At 55.3% G+C, this 15,903-nt stretch overlaps 1 protein-coding gene across 4 annotated transcripts in view; it reads right to left on the bottom strand.

Annotated features, from left to right (window-relative positions):
* The window catches only part of LOC143433291 (uncharacterized), a 98,413-nt gene that overhangs the window by 63,619 nt on the left and 18,891 nt on the right, over positions 1-15,903 (bottom strand). For 3 of the 4 annotated variants that reach the window (XM_076910582.1, XM_076910585.1, XM_076910584.1), the window contains exon 2: positions 12,111-12,146. The exons of the other annotated variant lie outside the window; for it this stretch is intronic. In XM_076910582.1, the coding sequence (XP_076766697.1) occupies positions 12,111-12,146 (36 nt within the window). The remainder of the gene's footprint in view (positions 1-12,110; positions 12,147-15,903) is intronic. 4 annotated transcript variants of the gene reach the window in all.

Here is a 15,903-nt window from a genome sequence, read left to right as displayed (position 1 = left end):
CGTTCTAAAGGAAGGATCCTCGCTCCGGGGACGGGGCGAGGGAGAAGAGAAATAGAGAAAAAAGAATAAGAAAAAACGAACGACTCGGCTACGATCGAGATAGAGGAGAGGATTCGCGAGCATGAAACGGCACGATCCGAGGAGCAAACAATGAAGAAATAGACAACGAGCGAACCGAGACGCATGCAATTCCGATGTTGCGGCGCGATCGCGTGCGCCCGGTTAATTCACCCCGCGGACCTAAATAAACGAGCGAAAATAATTTGTTGCGTTTTTCAATTCCCCTCGCGTTAACGCGAAATATCAATCGCCGTCGATGGTACCGGCCTTCTCATTGGCCGCGGCGTTTATTGCCCGAAACGCGATCAGACCCGATATTGATCGACTGAAAAAAACGACCATCCGAACCCGTCCGGTCGGAGTTCAGCTAGCGAAACAATTTTTGCGAATGGTCCACGGTCCGCATAAATCATCGATTCGAGCGGAATCTGTGAATTGTTCGTTAAACCTGAATGGTACCGCTCCTCGTCCTTAGAGGACGGATCTAAACGGCATCCTCCTTTTTGGCGCAATTTCCATGACAAAGGGAAGAGATTCAACGTCCCCTCTCCCCAGCCACCTTCGTGAATATTCAGAAACGATTTCTCGTCGAGAAACGAAGCACGTTCCCGACGATCATCACGGTAATCAGCCCGCGCGAATGGTAGCAGCGTGGCCGTTGCAGGCGGATGAAGTCGTAGCCGGGGAGCGGGTAACAATGAGTGCAGTGATAATGCGTCTCGCGCGGTGAATGGATGAAGAAGACGTGAAAAGAAGTGGAAGCGGCGAAGGAGGAGACGGCGGCGGAGGAGGAGGATGCAGAAGAGGGACGAAGACGGTCGAGGTTGCCCAAGGAGATCATTAGTCCACCTGGCTCTGGCCCCGGGTAACGCTTAACCGCTTGACAAGCGTTGCGGGCCGTTATCGGTTTGTCCCTAATTATGCACACGTGACCACGGTACGCGAAGCCTCGTGGGTATCCGGCGGATCATTTTTTTGTTGTTTCTCCTTTTTTTTTTTTTTTTCTCTCACCACTCTTTCCCTCTGCCGCCTCCCCTAGTCCTCGCCTCGTCCATCTCGCCGCGCGAGGATGAGACGAGAGCGTCGCTGTTTAAAATTAATCGCATTGTCTTCGCTGACTCGTTCGATCAACCGGCCGCGGCGTACGTACGTCCGCGAGACACCAATGAATGGGCCAGCTGCAACCCCGGTCGCCACCTGTGCGCCTCATTCCAATTTTTCTTCCTCTCTTAATGACATCTAACCATTCGTTTCGCGCCTAAGGAAATCGGCGTAGAGGGCAGGGCCATTTTTGCGGCGACTATCGGTCCGTTTCGTTTACCGTCGTACAATCGAGGAATTTCTACCGCGGCTAACATAGCAACCGAGGAGAGCGGCTGGCGGTTTTTTGTTCGTTTCTATTCCAAACATCGTCATCTTCATTAGACGGTTTCTTCTCGTATTTTAAAACAATACGCCACGGATGCCTGTCGAGGAGGAAAAAGACGAGCGACGTCGACCGGAACGATTCCCCGTAGCAGGCCGAAACGACGCCGGGGCCGGCGGCGAAAAAACGAAATAGTGCACCAAAATGGCGGAACGGAGAACGGGGCGGCCGCGGGCCCCGGTGACGAGCCATGAATGTTTAGGCGGCACGATTAAAACGTCTCTCATCGTGGCCCTCTGAGAATCGTATCGCGGAACGAATGCCGATCGATCCACCGCCACGGTGGGAATGCGGGGGCACAGCGTTTGATTTATGCCGCGCGCCACTTTTACGTGCGTGCACGCGTACCCTCTCGCGAACCAGCGGGGCACACGATATTCGACTCGGGATTAAAATGTTCTCGACACCGCTCGACACGCACGTCCGATTATTTAAACATTCGAATTTCCTCGAGCGTCCTCGACTTCCTTCCAACAGATCTGGAAACGGAAAAGAGTCGAGAAGAATCGCGAAAGGATGGAAACATTCGGAGATACTTTCTCAAAGAGTACCCAGACAACGTGGAACGTATCGAGGAACATCAGGGCGCCTCGAAATCTTCTTAATCGTGACTAATATCGCGGGCTCATACCGCAAGTCGGTAATTATCTACACGTGCTTCACCAAGTCGAACCATCGACGATCTCGCGAGGGTCGTGCACGTGTGGGAAACAAGCTCGAAATCGTGCTGGTTCTCTCTCTCTCTTTTCGCATCCACCTACGCGAATCTTTCGTCGCGCTCGCTTCTCCGTTCGATCATCCGCATCGAGATCATTCGAACGCCGCGGCGCAACGAATCCTACCGATGTTATCGCTGATAAACGCTCGCAGGATGACTCGAGGGCGCATAGCTGCCTCTGTTTAGAACGTACGAGCTAATCGTGACCGCAAGAACCAGCTACGGCTTCATTGTGGGCTCTGAGATTCCTCTACAGCCCCCCCTCTTCAACCTCGATTATAAATGCCGCGCTCTGAATCGCAAAGATCGCTGACAAGTCGCTGTCGGTACTCCTCCATCTAGAAGGAGAATTCCTCTTCCTTCTTATCCAATTTCAAAGTAAGCGATAAACACCCTCTCGCGATGCAATTATAATATCACCCCTCCGTCTACCGTCAATTTGTTAATCAACGAAATCGAGTGCAACAAGTGAGTGAATTCGCACAACTGGTCCCATAACGTCGCGTATTAATTTCAACACGCTTGTATGCAAATGTTGGACGCGACAGGAATTAACGACGCGCCTACCAGCAGCCCCGACGATCGTCCGATCGCTGGCTCTCGCCGGGAGGATGCGCGCGATCGGCAACCACGGACAGAAGCGAACCGTACAAAGTAAACCAACTAACCCCAGGCGAGGGGTGGACACCAGGCGAACGGGAATAATCGCCGGCAGAGAGTGGGAGGCAAACGCGCGCGCGTTCGCGCTTATTACCATATAGCAGCGTGACTCCTCCGTTGGCTCGCGCGTCCGCGGCCCCGCGCTCATCTGAATAAATATCGTATTATAATTAAAGGAATCGTTCGGGCCATAAATCAATGAGATCGGTTTATATATCAGGCCTCGCCTATATAATGTGTACCGGGTGGAGAAGTACCCCAGCGGGCCCTGGACTCGCCGTGGGGGGTCCCCCTATGCTAATGGCGCCCTCTCACGAAGCGGAGCCAAGGGGCTGACAGAGACGCGAGAGAACGCGGCGCGCACCGTCGTCGTCCGGCCCTGACCTGAGCCCTCTGCCTCTCGTCGGGCGAGCACACGTTTCGCGGCCTCTGATCTTCGCCGCCCGCGAACCGCTTATCAATTTGTTAGCGAGCGCTGTTTGTTAAATCAAATCAAGGGCTTGCACGCCGTGCCGATAAATAATCCTGCTTAATATGTGCCTCGAACCCTCTCCGTGCTCCCTCCTGCCGGCTCTTCGTGTACATTACACCCACGTGCACGCGAGGGTGGCGGTGGAGGAAGAAGGCAGACCGAGCCAGAGGTGGTGGAGGAGGAAACGCGCGGAAAGGGGATCTCCCTGGGGTGGGAGAGTGAGAGTACACGCGTTTCCATCCACGTGGTTTATTGATCCATCGATCGATCGCCGGGGAACTTGCCGAGAGCGTGCGCGCGCGCGCGCGCTCGATCGGGCCCACGTTGCGCTCTGTCGGCGGAGCGGCTTGTCAGTGCCCGATCGAGCTATCGACTCGGAGTGATTGAGCCTGATTTGCGGGTAGAACGGCGGCTGATTTATGAGGGACTAGGAGGGTAGATTCTTAGTTGGATACGATGCTCGCCGCGGTCGGGAAAGACCGCTCGAGGATCCCTCTAGCCTTCCGTTTGAACGATATTAGAGGCGACGCGATATTAGAGGGAACGCTAGCCTCTGAGATTCCTGTTTCCTTCCTGTAGTTCTCGATCGACGCGTCGTAACGCGTGTATTAAAGACGTGGGAAGCGTAAATGTATGCGAACGAGGTAAGTGAATTTCTGGCCACGGACGCGTTAAATTCTCCGGCAGGGGCGAACGTATGCGCGGCCCGTCCGTGGCGTTTATTATGACGAGTCCGGACGCAGCGTGGACGCACGGTAGTTTATTTGGAGGGTCGGAATTTTGCGTGGCCCCGGTTATGAGCGAACGGCGCGGCCGCGATTAACAAAGGGCGATACAAATTAGATTAAATCGCCGTAGGGGGCGGCATCACGGTGGAGAAAGGCGAATGATGATACCGCTTGATAAATAGACGAACGTCATGCGATGCCTAAACGGAGTCTGCGTCTACCTCGGCACCGATGGAATGCGCCACCCCCTGCACCTTAGCCGCGTAACCTAACCTCCCACTTTCGAGACCGTGCCTCGCTCTCGCGAGTCGTCCTCGTTCCGCGCGAGGAACCAACGATTACAGGCTAACTTGTAATATTAAACTTGCAAGCCCCTTTGTAATTACGGGCGGGAAATTGCGGAGCATTACCCGGCTCCTCGGCCCGGCGAACGTCGATTAATTTTACGAGGCATCGAGTTTGTATTACTCGCGGGACAATCGCGTCGACGAGGATGGCGACACGGGATCTGCGTCGCTCCGTCGAGGGATCTTCAATTGCGAGCGATACGAGAAATAGGGGTAGCTAGGCGGTAAATAAGAATAGTGCGCGGCACGTTCGAGCGAAGCGCAAATAAAAATATCGGAGCGGAACGGAAAAGAGAAGAATAGGAGAAAGACGAGACCGCTGGTAGAAATCCAACGAACACACCCCTCGAAACGCTCGGTGAAGCTTGGGCCCCAACGGGCTGGCGGCTGGCCAATATTTAATTACAGATAATTACCGGTTATAATGCGCGGCAGATCGGTGGCCTGCCGTTTAATTGATCGGCTTTACGGCCTGATTTGTGTATCTGCCGTTCGTGCGATCCGCCGTTAAACTCCGAGAGCCCGATTTTTAATCCTCCGGCGCGTACCGCGCGTATCATGCCCGCCGGTGCATCCGATCCCACCATTATTTAAACGGCATTACGCAATCCACCCACCTCGTTGCGCTACGGTTTATTGCGCGTGTCGTGGCCATCCTCGTGCGCGAATTAGCCAGCCAGGCAAGAGGAAATAACCGAGAACCGTGCAATCTCTTCTCGTTCTCCAAGCGGTACCAGCGTGTCCCTCGCCGCGTACCCTCGCGATGATAATTTCCCGCGATCGATCGGCCGAGTTTGAGAATCCCTGACCCAATAAATAGTCGGCAGATCGGAGGCTCCGTATCCACCGTGCGGAGGTGGAGCGACGACTCCCCGAGAGATCGGAGCGTGGCGGCCGGAGGAAGGGCGATCGAGAGAGACTCTGTTCGATCGTCTATTGCGTTATTACCGCGTTATATCGAAACGCCTCTTTCTCTCTCCTCCCTTCGCGTTCACCGGTTTCTGGTTCATCTGCCGTGGCGGCAAGGCGAGGCGAGGCAAGGCGAGGCGAGGCAGGGCGAAACGCGGTGGGTACATTTAAAAAGTTTCTGCTGAGAGTAAAACACGAAACCGTCCGTGGAACGGTCGGCACCCTTTGCCAGGGTCGAAGCATGCAGATCCGACACGAAATATCATTAATAGTCGTTTGCCGGATGACCGAGCCCGGTAATCGTCCCCTTCTGCGGTCCGAGATCGGATCGGCCGAAAACCACAACAACGCTGGGACTCTGTTACTCGCCGGGCGCTCCCGGGGCCCCCTTTCGGCCCGTAATTTATGTTCATGAACTCCCCGCGTGGCAAGTGCGAACGCTGTTGCACCGCAGCCTCCTCTGCCGTCTACATAAATTACCGCGAAACAATCGCTGCCGGCGTTAATCGTTCTTCCACGGGGCATCGCGCTCGATCCTAATCCGATGAATCGACCTAGACCGAACAGGGGAATGCCACCTATCCTTCCGCGGGGAATTCCACGGTCCCGCGCGGATCCGCGCGCAGACTTTCGTCGCGAGTCTCCGTCTCGAGCGGTGCCCACCGCCGCGGAGTCGAAAGAGGCCTCAAAGCTGGCTGGCCTCCTCCAAAGAAAGGAACACCGCGACGAATAAGCGGGGAAGAACCGGGAGAAACGGACCGCGAGAAAAATCCATCAAAACGGAAGAGCGTTCCCACGTGCGGCCCGCGATGAGGCCAGCAGCCTGGCTGGTTCCCTTTTTGATGGCGCTCCGAGCGTCGCGGTCGTAAATGCGACTCGCGATAAAGGGGCAAAACCGGCGGGGACAGCGTTACTTTTGACGCGAAGCTGCGCATCCGTCTAACGACCTTCGCGTACTACCTAAGTACACGGTCTCGCTTTCGCGTCGCTTCTTTCCTCGTCCCACGAGTGCACCTGATAGCCGTGGCGAAGAGGAGGAAGAATCGCGCGGGCAATCCCACGCGACAATGTCCACCGGTGGCAGGACGCGCGAGGAACGCTCCCGCGACGGTGTCATTGTTCGTTTGATTGCCGCTGGCCAGCTCCCGGCCGCTCGCACTCGGCCCGCCTTTTATTAGTCGTCGATTAGCCTCGCTGTACGAGGTCCACGCGAAGGGGATCCGGCCACGACGAACCGCCGTTGGTACCGCGCGACCGGATCGCCGGACGGGTCTCGATCGGGACGTACCCTGCGCCTCGAGATCGGCTGTCGATCTGCGCGGCCAACCTTCGCGGCTTCTTTTCGCGGAAGATCGACGGTCGCTCGCGTAACGCCTGACAAAAAGCGGATTCTCGCGATCTCGTTAGACGCTCCGTAGCAGAGGTTTCCTGGACGCTGCTGGCTAGGGAGCGGTCGTGAATCGCATCGATACGACGTTCAACGACTGAAAATCAGGGCCTGATGATAAAATTCGAATATTATTCCAGGAATTCACCCGCATGGGGCGTTCGCCCCGGCTCGTCCAATTTAATTAGATGAGCATTCAGAAGTCGGTGGCGCGGCAGAGGTCCAATAACAATAATAAAGCGTGCAAACGGGAAAGAGCGGCGTCCATTAGTTGCATTGGTAGATCTCCCCGAGGAGCGAAGACCTGCTCCAGATAGCCTGGGCCCAGCCAGCCAGCCAGCCAGCCTCCGCACCGGTGTGCAACGTCATCGTCGTCCGTCTCGATACAAAGACAACGCCGCCAGCCTAGCAGGACGGCCGCACCAGAAAAAGTGGCTATGCTAAATAATAGTCCTCCCGCCAGGTTCGTTGCTCGCCTCTCCCTGCATAGTTCATTCATGAATCCGGATTCAGTGCTCCTTTGCCAGGCCAGCCACCGAGCGTTGAAAAACCCCACGCGGCGAAGAAATTCTGATCTAAACCCTCGCCGTCCCCTGCTGCTGCCTATCAATATTAACGAGACGGATCGAATGACAATAGAGTCGGTGATTATGCGACGCGAATTTCGCTTACGCATCGGGAGGTTCGCGGATAGGCTCGTTTATGAATATGGAGGCGCGCGTTTCTCTGTTTGCCTCCGTGGTTTTACGTCTTCCTCTCATCCCGAGCGACCAGTGCCGGATGTGGATACCTGTTCCACGGTCCCTCGTCGTGCCGTATCCGACGAGGCTCACGAATTTGCGTAGGACACCGAGGAATTATTATATTACGACGAGATCGTCCGACGAACTGAACAGAACCGACCCGAGTCGAGGGCTTTTTTCTCTGGCTCGCCTCGAAGGGCGCTCTGGTCCCTCGAGTCCTTCGACAGGACTGCCTCGAACGACACGATCGCGTCGCCGTCTCGTAGCTCGGCTGCTAAAATGACGAGACTTTAAAAGAGCTTTGACCGCATCAGGTAGCCTGCCCGATACGCTTCTGACGTTACGTGACGAAGGTGAACACGGATATTGGGCCTGTTAGCCTGGAGATCCTGCGGATAACGCGAACACGGACGTTTCTCATTTCCGCACGGGCGTTAACAACGGTCGTGCTACTCCTCGGTCCCTTGGAAAATTTCTTCATCCACTCTGGTCGGATCACCAATCCTCGGATCCTCGGAGATAAGAAATGAAACGCGTCGAGCGAAATTGAGCCACTACAATGCGTGTAATTATCGCGAGGCAACGAAAGAAAAGAAAGGTTCGATCCTTAAGTTGTTCGATGGTCTCTCGACGCTATTTGTCGCTCTGCTCGCCGTGGAAGCTCGCGAGGAGTACGAACCGAGCCGAGCTGAGACGCGACAGCGTCCAGACCGGTTGAACCCGGCCGTCGAGCATCCCGGAATAGTAAAAGGACTCGCGGTGATGCGAGCCCCGGGACGACATGTCGGCCGCGTTTTTCTTGCTCGCCACCTATCAAACGGATTCGAGCCGGGGACCAGGGGGTCGGTGAGCGTCGCACGAGGAAAGAAAGGAGCACCGCTAACGGGATAAACGAGCGATCGCCACCGTACGGCACATTCCTATACGTAACGGAGAAAAGTGCGCGCATCGTTCCACGGACGTACGGCACGATCGGGCACGGACGGGTATAAAAAATTTCCTGGAAACGATCAGGCAACGTGCATATAAAATTCGAGTAATTTCAACTGGCCAGCCGGCACTGTCTATTCCCGGAACCGGCCTTCTTCGAAGCAGTAAAATCCTTGCATCTCGCTGGTGAACATGCGTTTTGCGTATCTAACTACGACGACCGCTCGGCACTTTACCTTTCCCTCGAGGATCTTTCTCTTTCTCGAGGCGTGAGACGGAGGGAAACGACAATTGATTTTCCGAGGGGGCCTCGCCGGCTCGTTCGCGCCGTCCCTTCGATTGCGCAAGGATCGAGGAGCACGTAACCGTAGACAGTTCACGGGGAACCGAAAAATTTCACCTCCCACCCCGCCGCCATCTGGCAGCACCATTTCCTGCTCGGAGAGTGCCTCCCGTAATCATTATTATTCGCGGCCAAATAGCCGGTGGCTCTCTTTCTCCTCCTCGGCACTGATTGGCCTCCCTATCTCGAAAATACCAATTCTCCGGAGCCATACCGGTGCATTAAAGCTCGTTCACCGCGCGCTCTCCGGGGTTAATCGTCCTTTGCGTTCGTATTGTTCGCCGGACGTGAACGCAGAACTGCGAAATTCCGGGGATATAATATCCGCGGTGCTTATTAAAAGTACAGCTATCCGGTGGGAAAAGGAACGGAAGACGAGGCCTGCTCGAGCTCGGCCACCCTCGTATCGGTCGGCGGATGGAAACGTCGCTGAGGAATTAAAACGTCGAGCGACATTCCAGCGGTTTCACGCGGCGCACGCCCGCATGTGACTTCCGCCAATTACCGGGGCGCGAACCGAGCGACGCGGCGAGGAAACGAAACGGAGCGAATGAAAGCGACGGCGCCGCGAGAGGGGTAGGAAGAGGCGGTGGGCCCGACGGCGTGGCAGGATGCACGGCGAATGCAAAGCGACGGCAAGGTCGCGATTCCGAGTGAACCGAGAGAGAGTTTGCCGCTGCCCCGTCACCTTCGCAGGTAGTCGAAAGCGTCGGATGAGGAGAAAGATCCGAGCGGTGCGGAAGGAGAGAAGGAGACGAGCAGGAAGGCGGCCAGCCACCGAACGCTCGTCGGTCCGACAGAGAGAGGAGAGACCTCGAGGAGGAGAGTAAAGGCCCCGGGCGAGGTCACCCACCGCCCCCGCCCCCTCGCTCCCCCGCACACCCTGATTACCCGCAGCCGGGGGCGGGACACACTGTAATGAGCATCGAAGAGGTGCTCAACTTCGACCAGCCAACTTTTCCCCCTTTCGAATTCGGGGAAATGAAATGAGACAGGACTCTGGAGGGACTTCCGTGGTCTCCTTCGCGACGTTGCTTCTCGTCCTTTTGCTATCGCGGAGTATTCGAGACTATCGATGATTCTGTTCGAAACTAGATTGGTAGAGAGACGGTATCGAGCGATTAGTCGCGTTGTATGGTAAGCGAGCGATACACGTGTCGATCGAGGAAGTATTTAGCGGGAAGGGCAGAGCGGAAGTGGGATCGTCCTGAAGGCAGATCGCCCGGAACGCGACCTCGATACGAAGGTACCCGCTGAGAAGGTCGCGGGTGGCGTAAACGAATGACGACGCAGAGGGGACCGAGGTTGAATACAAGAGTAGCCTGGTTGGCTGTCGTCGAAGACACCCGGATGATCGAGCGATGTTATTTTAAGTTTTCCATGGGGGCCCTCCCGGTCTTGTCCTAATCGGCTGTCAGCCACCCCCGTGTCTGGGGTCGCAGGCCACCCCCAGGACACGACGTGCCGACGCTCGTGTAGAGGACGCGCTACGTGACGCAGAGGAGGACGGAACGCGAGGTAGACAGGGAGAGACCCCCCGCGGACGAGATTCGCCCCTTTTGTGCGACGAGATTCGCGCGGAGGAAATCATACCCCTCGAGGGGTTGGATTCAAAACGCTTTACACTCTCATAACCGGGACCTGTTGATTCTGCGGCGTCGAAAATCGCCGCCGCCCCTCGACGCGCTCGAGAAATGTTTTACCACGTGCCTCGTCATCGCGTGATTGACTCGCCATGGATGGAGTCTCCCATACCACGTCGTATCTACCCCCGCAGCCTTCTGATAATATAAAGACAACGTTTTAGCAGCCAATAAATTTTCGAACATCTCTCTCTCTCTCCCTCGATTCTCCTCAGAATGTTTCCAATTCCCTAAGCGGTTAATGCCCTTCTATTAAAACGAATTCCCGCTGAAGATTCCATAAACACGGCTTAATCGACATCCTTCGTCCCGTTGATGTATTCAACGTGATCATCGCCTCGGCGATTATACGTTTTGTTTAATAGGCATCCGCGAAAATTGGATATCAACCCGTTTGCCATAACGGCCGGCAATCGCTAAATTTGTTACATTAGCATGGCGACCCCTTCCGTTTACGGTCGTCAGAGATAAGACGCGAGTAAAACGTTGTCGACCTATAAATATTCCGCCGCCGGGAGACACGGGTCGTCGAGGGCCAGAGGAATAAAGCGCATAATAAAAATTATCGCCAGAAGTAGCGATACCGGTGGTAGAGAGATGGCGAGGGAAGCCAGGCTGCTGAAATTCCAACAGAGATCCTCGAACTCGGAATAGACCGTGAAGATGAAGTCGCTCCAGGAAAGTTAGGATGACCTCGCAGGGTCCTGCGGCTCGTTTGATGGACCTCTTCCCCTCTTTTTCTTCCTCACGCTTTTTCTCTCTCCCTCTCTCCTTCCTTTCCCTCTCGACTCCCTTCTCGCCCCGTGTGTGGCAGTCGCCCGGCGCATTTCCACCGGATACTCGTTTACATCGAGTCGAGTTTGGTGGCACATATTATATACCTGCGGAAAGGAGGCAGAACGGAGGACGGAACCGGGGGAGGCGGTCGAAGAAGAACTGGCGGCGGTGGCCGAGGGAAAAAGGAGGAGAGAAGAGAGACGGCTACCTCGTCCGCGGCGTGCTTATTGCGTGATATTAGCCACGGTGGCTGCCGGGGTAATCATAATCTCGAAAGAGGGACAAAACACAGGCCCCGAATCGCATAACGCTGAATTTTACGACTTCTGGCATAGAGGACAGTCGACCGGATGCAACGCGACTTTTTACCACCCTCTAACCTACCCGACTTGATGTCAACAAGAAGGCGGCGGCGCGTCTCGCGGAAACCAACACCCCGTGCGACCCCCGCGTCGCCATCGATCGAAACGGACAGTCGAAAAACGCGCCGCTTCCCTTTGACACGCTCGCCAAGTTTCACAGCTAGTCCACCTGGTTCACTGACGCTCGACGAGGACGATCAACCCTCGAAAGCGAGAGAGGACGTAAAGTAAATCACCGGCAGCTCGCGCTTTCTATCCGAGACGATCCGATTCCGGGAATCCGGTCTGATTTACGCGTTTGCATAAACCGCGCGCGGCTGTTTCCAGGTAATAAAGAGAAAAAGGGAAACCGAGCCGACGGTGGGAGGCGGCTGGAGGCGTTGCATCGCGAACGCGCCAGTTTCGCAACCGGGGCGCGCGAAACGGTGACGGCTCGTTCCATTCGTTCAATGGACGCGTAACACGGTGGGTAGGGGAGATCCTTTTCCGCGGAAGACACCGGGGTCGTGTCGTAAAAATCAGCTCCACGATACCTTCTTCTGTTCCCTCCGCGCTGGTTACATTTTCTCTAACTCGAGATCCTCCAACCGAGCCGCACTACTCACCGTAAGGTCGATCCGCAATCGGCTGTTCGCACGAGTCTGCAACAGCAAAAGCAAACAGTTCGGATCAAAGGAATGCCCCGCGGCGTGCGCCGAATTCTTGCCTCTATCTAGCGCGGGCAATTAAAAACAACGCGAAAATTCCCAAGCTTCGAGCCGCCGAAAAAATCGTCGACGTTCCGACGCGATGCGTTCCGTTCTCCTCCTGGGTCGGGCCCCTCTTTATTCGCATTCTTGCCTTACCAGCTATCATTACGCGGTCATCCGTGTTTGCGCGCTCGCTCGTAACACGGATACAATCGTCGAACGATCGAAGCGACACTGGGACGACAGACGTAGCCGCGGCTATTATCTTTATCAATTTGCATACACACCTCCGAGGCTGGCATCGTCCGTGCTAATAAAAGCGTAGCCTTCGACCGGCGCTTCTCCGTACTCTCATCTAGCCAGGCGATTTCGAAACGAGCCCGCGAGATTGTTCGCAATCTGCGCTTTAACGATCGCGCGAGCCGATGGATTTCATCGATTACGATGCAATATCTTCATTCGACGCGCCGTACCCAATGGGACTGCGATAGAATTTCGTCTGGCTCTGGCTGAGCGAAAGGAATTCTCGCGATCGCACGCGGTTACGAGCGTGCTGTTCGATCGTTTCAACGTTTCACCGTTGTTGATTGATAATTGCGAACGACGGAAACGCACGCTCCGTTTCGAGACACGGATCGGTGGGAAATTTGAATGACGCGCGTATTCACGGACAGCAGATGGCCGGTCTGAGGTCGAGCTAAGGTAGGGGAGCTTGTAAATTTCTCACTCAAGGCGATCGTCAGGCTTTAATAGAAGCCGCCTCTAGGTAGGTCATCGGATGTCATAAACGCTCGACGAAGTTTCATCGATGGTGCACCGCGTGTTAATGGCCTCATTAGACATCGCGGTACTACGACGCGTACGATTAATCATAGACCGTCGATCTAACCGCGTGCCAGTTAAACAAACGAACGAATTCAGATCTGAAACGTTGGGCGTCGATCGATCGAGTCTCCGTTTAAAACCAGACGCGAGAAAAGAAATGGTAGAAAATGAAGGATATTAAATTTCTGTAGATGGAGTTTGCTTGAATCTTGAAATCGTCAGGAAGCAGCGTGACGAGAGGTCGGTCCTCCCAAGGGACGTATAATAATGGATGTGGACAGGGTCCTCCGGCTGGCAGCGCGATCGAAAGTACAGATTAGATTCGACGGGACAAAACGTTCTGCATCTGGTATTCGATCGGACCTGCCGTCGACGTCCACGTCGTCCACGAACGACAAAAGCGATGCAGATGACGCGGAGGAACATTCCCAGGTACCATCGAACTTGTTACCTTTCCTTTATCACTACCTATCTACAGTTCCCCTCTGACAACCTGTTCTTCCCGCGATACGTATTTTACCACTCGTCCAACGTACCCTGCCTCGACGCTGAATGAAACTCCACGTTTCCATAAACGTAGCCACGGAAACGGAACTCGAACAGCGTATTCAATGTAAACGCGCCGCGGCATCCGCAGTCCGGTCACATAGACCGACGTAATCTTGTGTAAACGATTATCGAAAAAGAAAGGTTCGGCCATCCATTGACGTATCGTTCGATCGGCGATCGCGTCAGCGGCGACGTATTCTAATATTTCCCGCGAACCGCACCGCGGACGCGCCATCACGAATTCTAATTCAGCCGGCGGTCGTGGTAGGGCCCTCGAGGTGCCAACGGGGTCGCACGCGATAGTCGATAAATATTAAACGACTTTCCACCTGCCGTCGTGGCCAGTGCCTCGCTTCGCCTCTTTCGACAGCGCGCGCGGCCAGTGGACGGAGGTGACGGAGGGGGAGCAACTTCCGAGAGGGAGATGACTGAATGTTAATTAGCGAGGCGTGACAAGTGTTAAGCAATCCATCTATCTAACAGCGCGCGAAGAGGGAGGAGCGACGGTAATTAACGCGACACCGCACGCCACGGCCGCGCATCATCGACCGGGCCGTGTACCCACAGTGTATCCCTCTTCCTTCTCGGTGTTCCCGCCTGGGTTCACCGGCAATTAGCCGTCGATCCGAGCTGTTAACCCCGGCTGGAAAGTGAAACGGAATTCGAGGATGTCTGACCCACGGACACGCGTCCCCGGTAGTCGTCCTGCTTCGCTTTCCAGGGACGCAGCCGTGTAACTGTATTTTCGAGCCATCCATCACCGGGCGACGCGACGCCACGGACAGCACCAGCTCGACGCTTTTACTTTCCGTTCGACGCACGGCTCGAAACGTAATTTCGCGTATCAACGTGCATCGAAACCGGGCGAGATAATGCTATCAAAAGGTGTGCCCTGCCCGCTGACACCCGATTAGCGTAACAAACAGACTGACAGCGGGGTAGCGCGGCGCGTGTAACGGACCGCGATCCGCGATACCACCTCCCCTCGCCCGATTCAATATACCATTCCTCTTCGTACTTTTTATTCCACCGTGGTCCCACGTTTCCGATCGGGAGTAATTGGCGAGAGTCGACGGGCGAAAAGGAGACGCCGCTTGATACGCGTCAAAAGCCGAGATTCAAATGGCTCGGAGGAAGTACGACGGGGCCCTGCAGTAGAATGGCTGGGACGACGGGCGGTCGAATCACGGCGTACCCCGGCGATCTCCGCCACGAATAGATGTATCAGTGTAATTAACAACAAACAATGGCCGTGGGACGCGCGCGCTCGATATCGTATATTAATCGATTAGCCAGCTCCGTCCGGGCCCCGGAGATATGCGTTGGGCCCGGGTTGTTAATCATCGTGGAGCGCCGGGTGCGTTTGTAGAGACGAGGAGGAACGCGCGGCGGAGAGAGAGAACGAGAGAAGGGCCTGGCGGGCCCCGATCGGAACGCTCGCCTCTTGTACGATTCGCTTTGAGGAAGATTCGCCTTCCAGTCAGGGCTAACCACCTTTGCGACGCGTCCGCTTCTCTTGGCGGGACTTCAACCCCCGAGCGCAACCCCTTCTCTCGCGTCGCGCGTTCACCGTTTCGATTAATTTTTTACCCGCGTATCGTACGGCCAAGAATCGCCGTTCGCTCGACCCAGGAACCATGGTCAGGCCAGAAGCGATAGAAAATGCAACGACCCTAGGAATAAATTACTCGCAGGCTCGCGGGCTAGGTTGAATCATTCATTAGAATGTGTTAGAGGGAACGGATCGTGGCCGATTGAAAGGTTGCGCAGGAAGAAAGTAAGAGATCGCGAGCGGAGCGTTATTCGGAGCAACGCTCGGAGGAGCGCGGATCGATGACTCGGCACGGTTCGATCGCGTTTGAGTAATAACCGTTCTGTTAATCCGTTTATCGAGCGTTTGTATTCCTAACCGATCCGCGGTGCCCATCGTCGTATCGAATTCGAGCCCCACAGCGGGCCGCGGCGTGGATCGCGATCATTAGCGATTATCGATGACCATCAATGTGGAACAGCCCTCGAATCGCGTCATCAATTTCAGTTAAACGATAGTTCTGGTTGTTCGTTCGTTAGCCGATTGGACTCGCGTGCTTCCTGGATCTTACATCCATCCGCCATTCATTGTCAGAAGCGACACACGTCGCCTAGCGAGGATCCGCGCGAGAAGAAAGAAACTCGTTCGCAGTCTCTCGTAACGTCCACGGAGATCGCATCGCCTAATTCCATTCCAACCCGTAATTACGACACACTGTTTAAAAAATCGCGGGGAGCACACGCGCGCGATCTCGAATCGCTCATTCATCAACCCGGAGCACCGAATCGTTGGCAACGTAACACG

The sequence above is a fragment of the Xylocopa sonorina genome, chromosome 2 (genome assembly GCF_050948175.1).
Source record: "Xylocopa sonorina isolate GNS202 chromosome 2, iyXylSono1_principal, whole genome shotgun sequence".
Taxonomy (NCBI): Eukaryota; Metazoa; Arthropoda; class Insecta; order Hymenoptera; family Apidae; genus Xylocopa; species Xylocopa sonorina.
The sequence above is the reverse complement of the archived record's forward strand: the minus strand, read 5'-3'. Positions and strand labels throughout refer to the sequence as shown.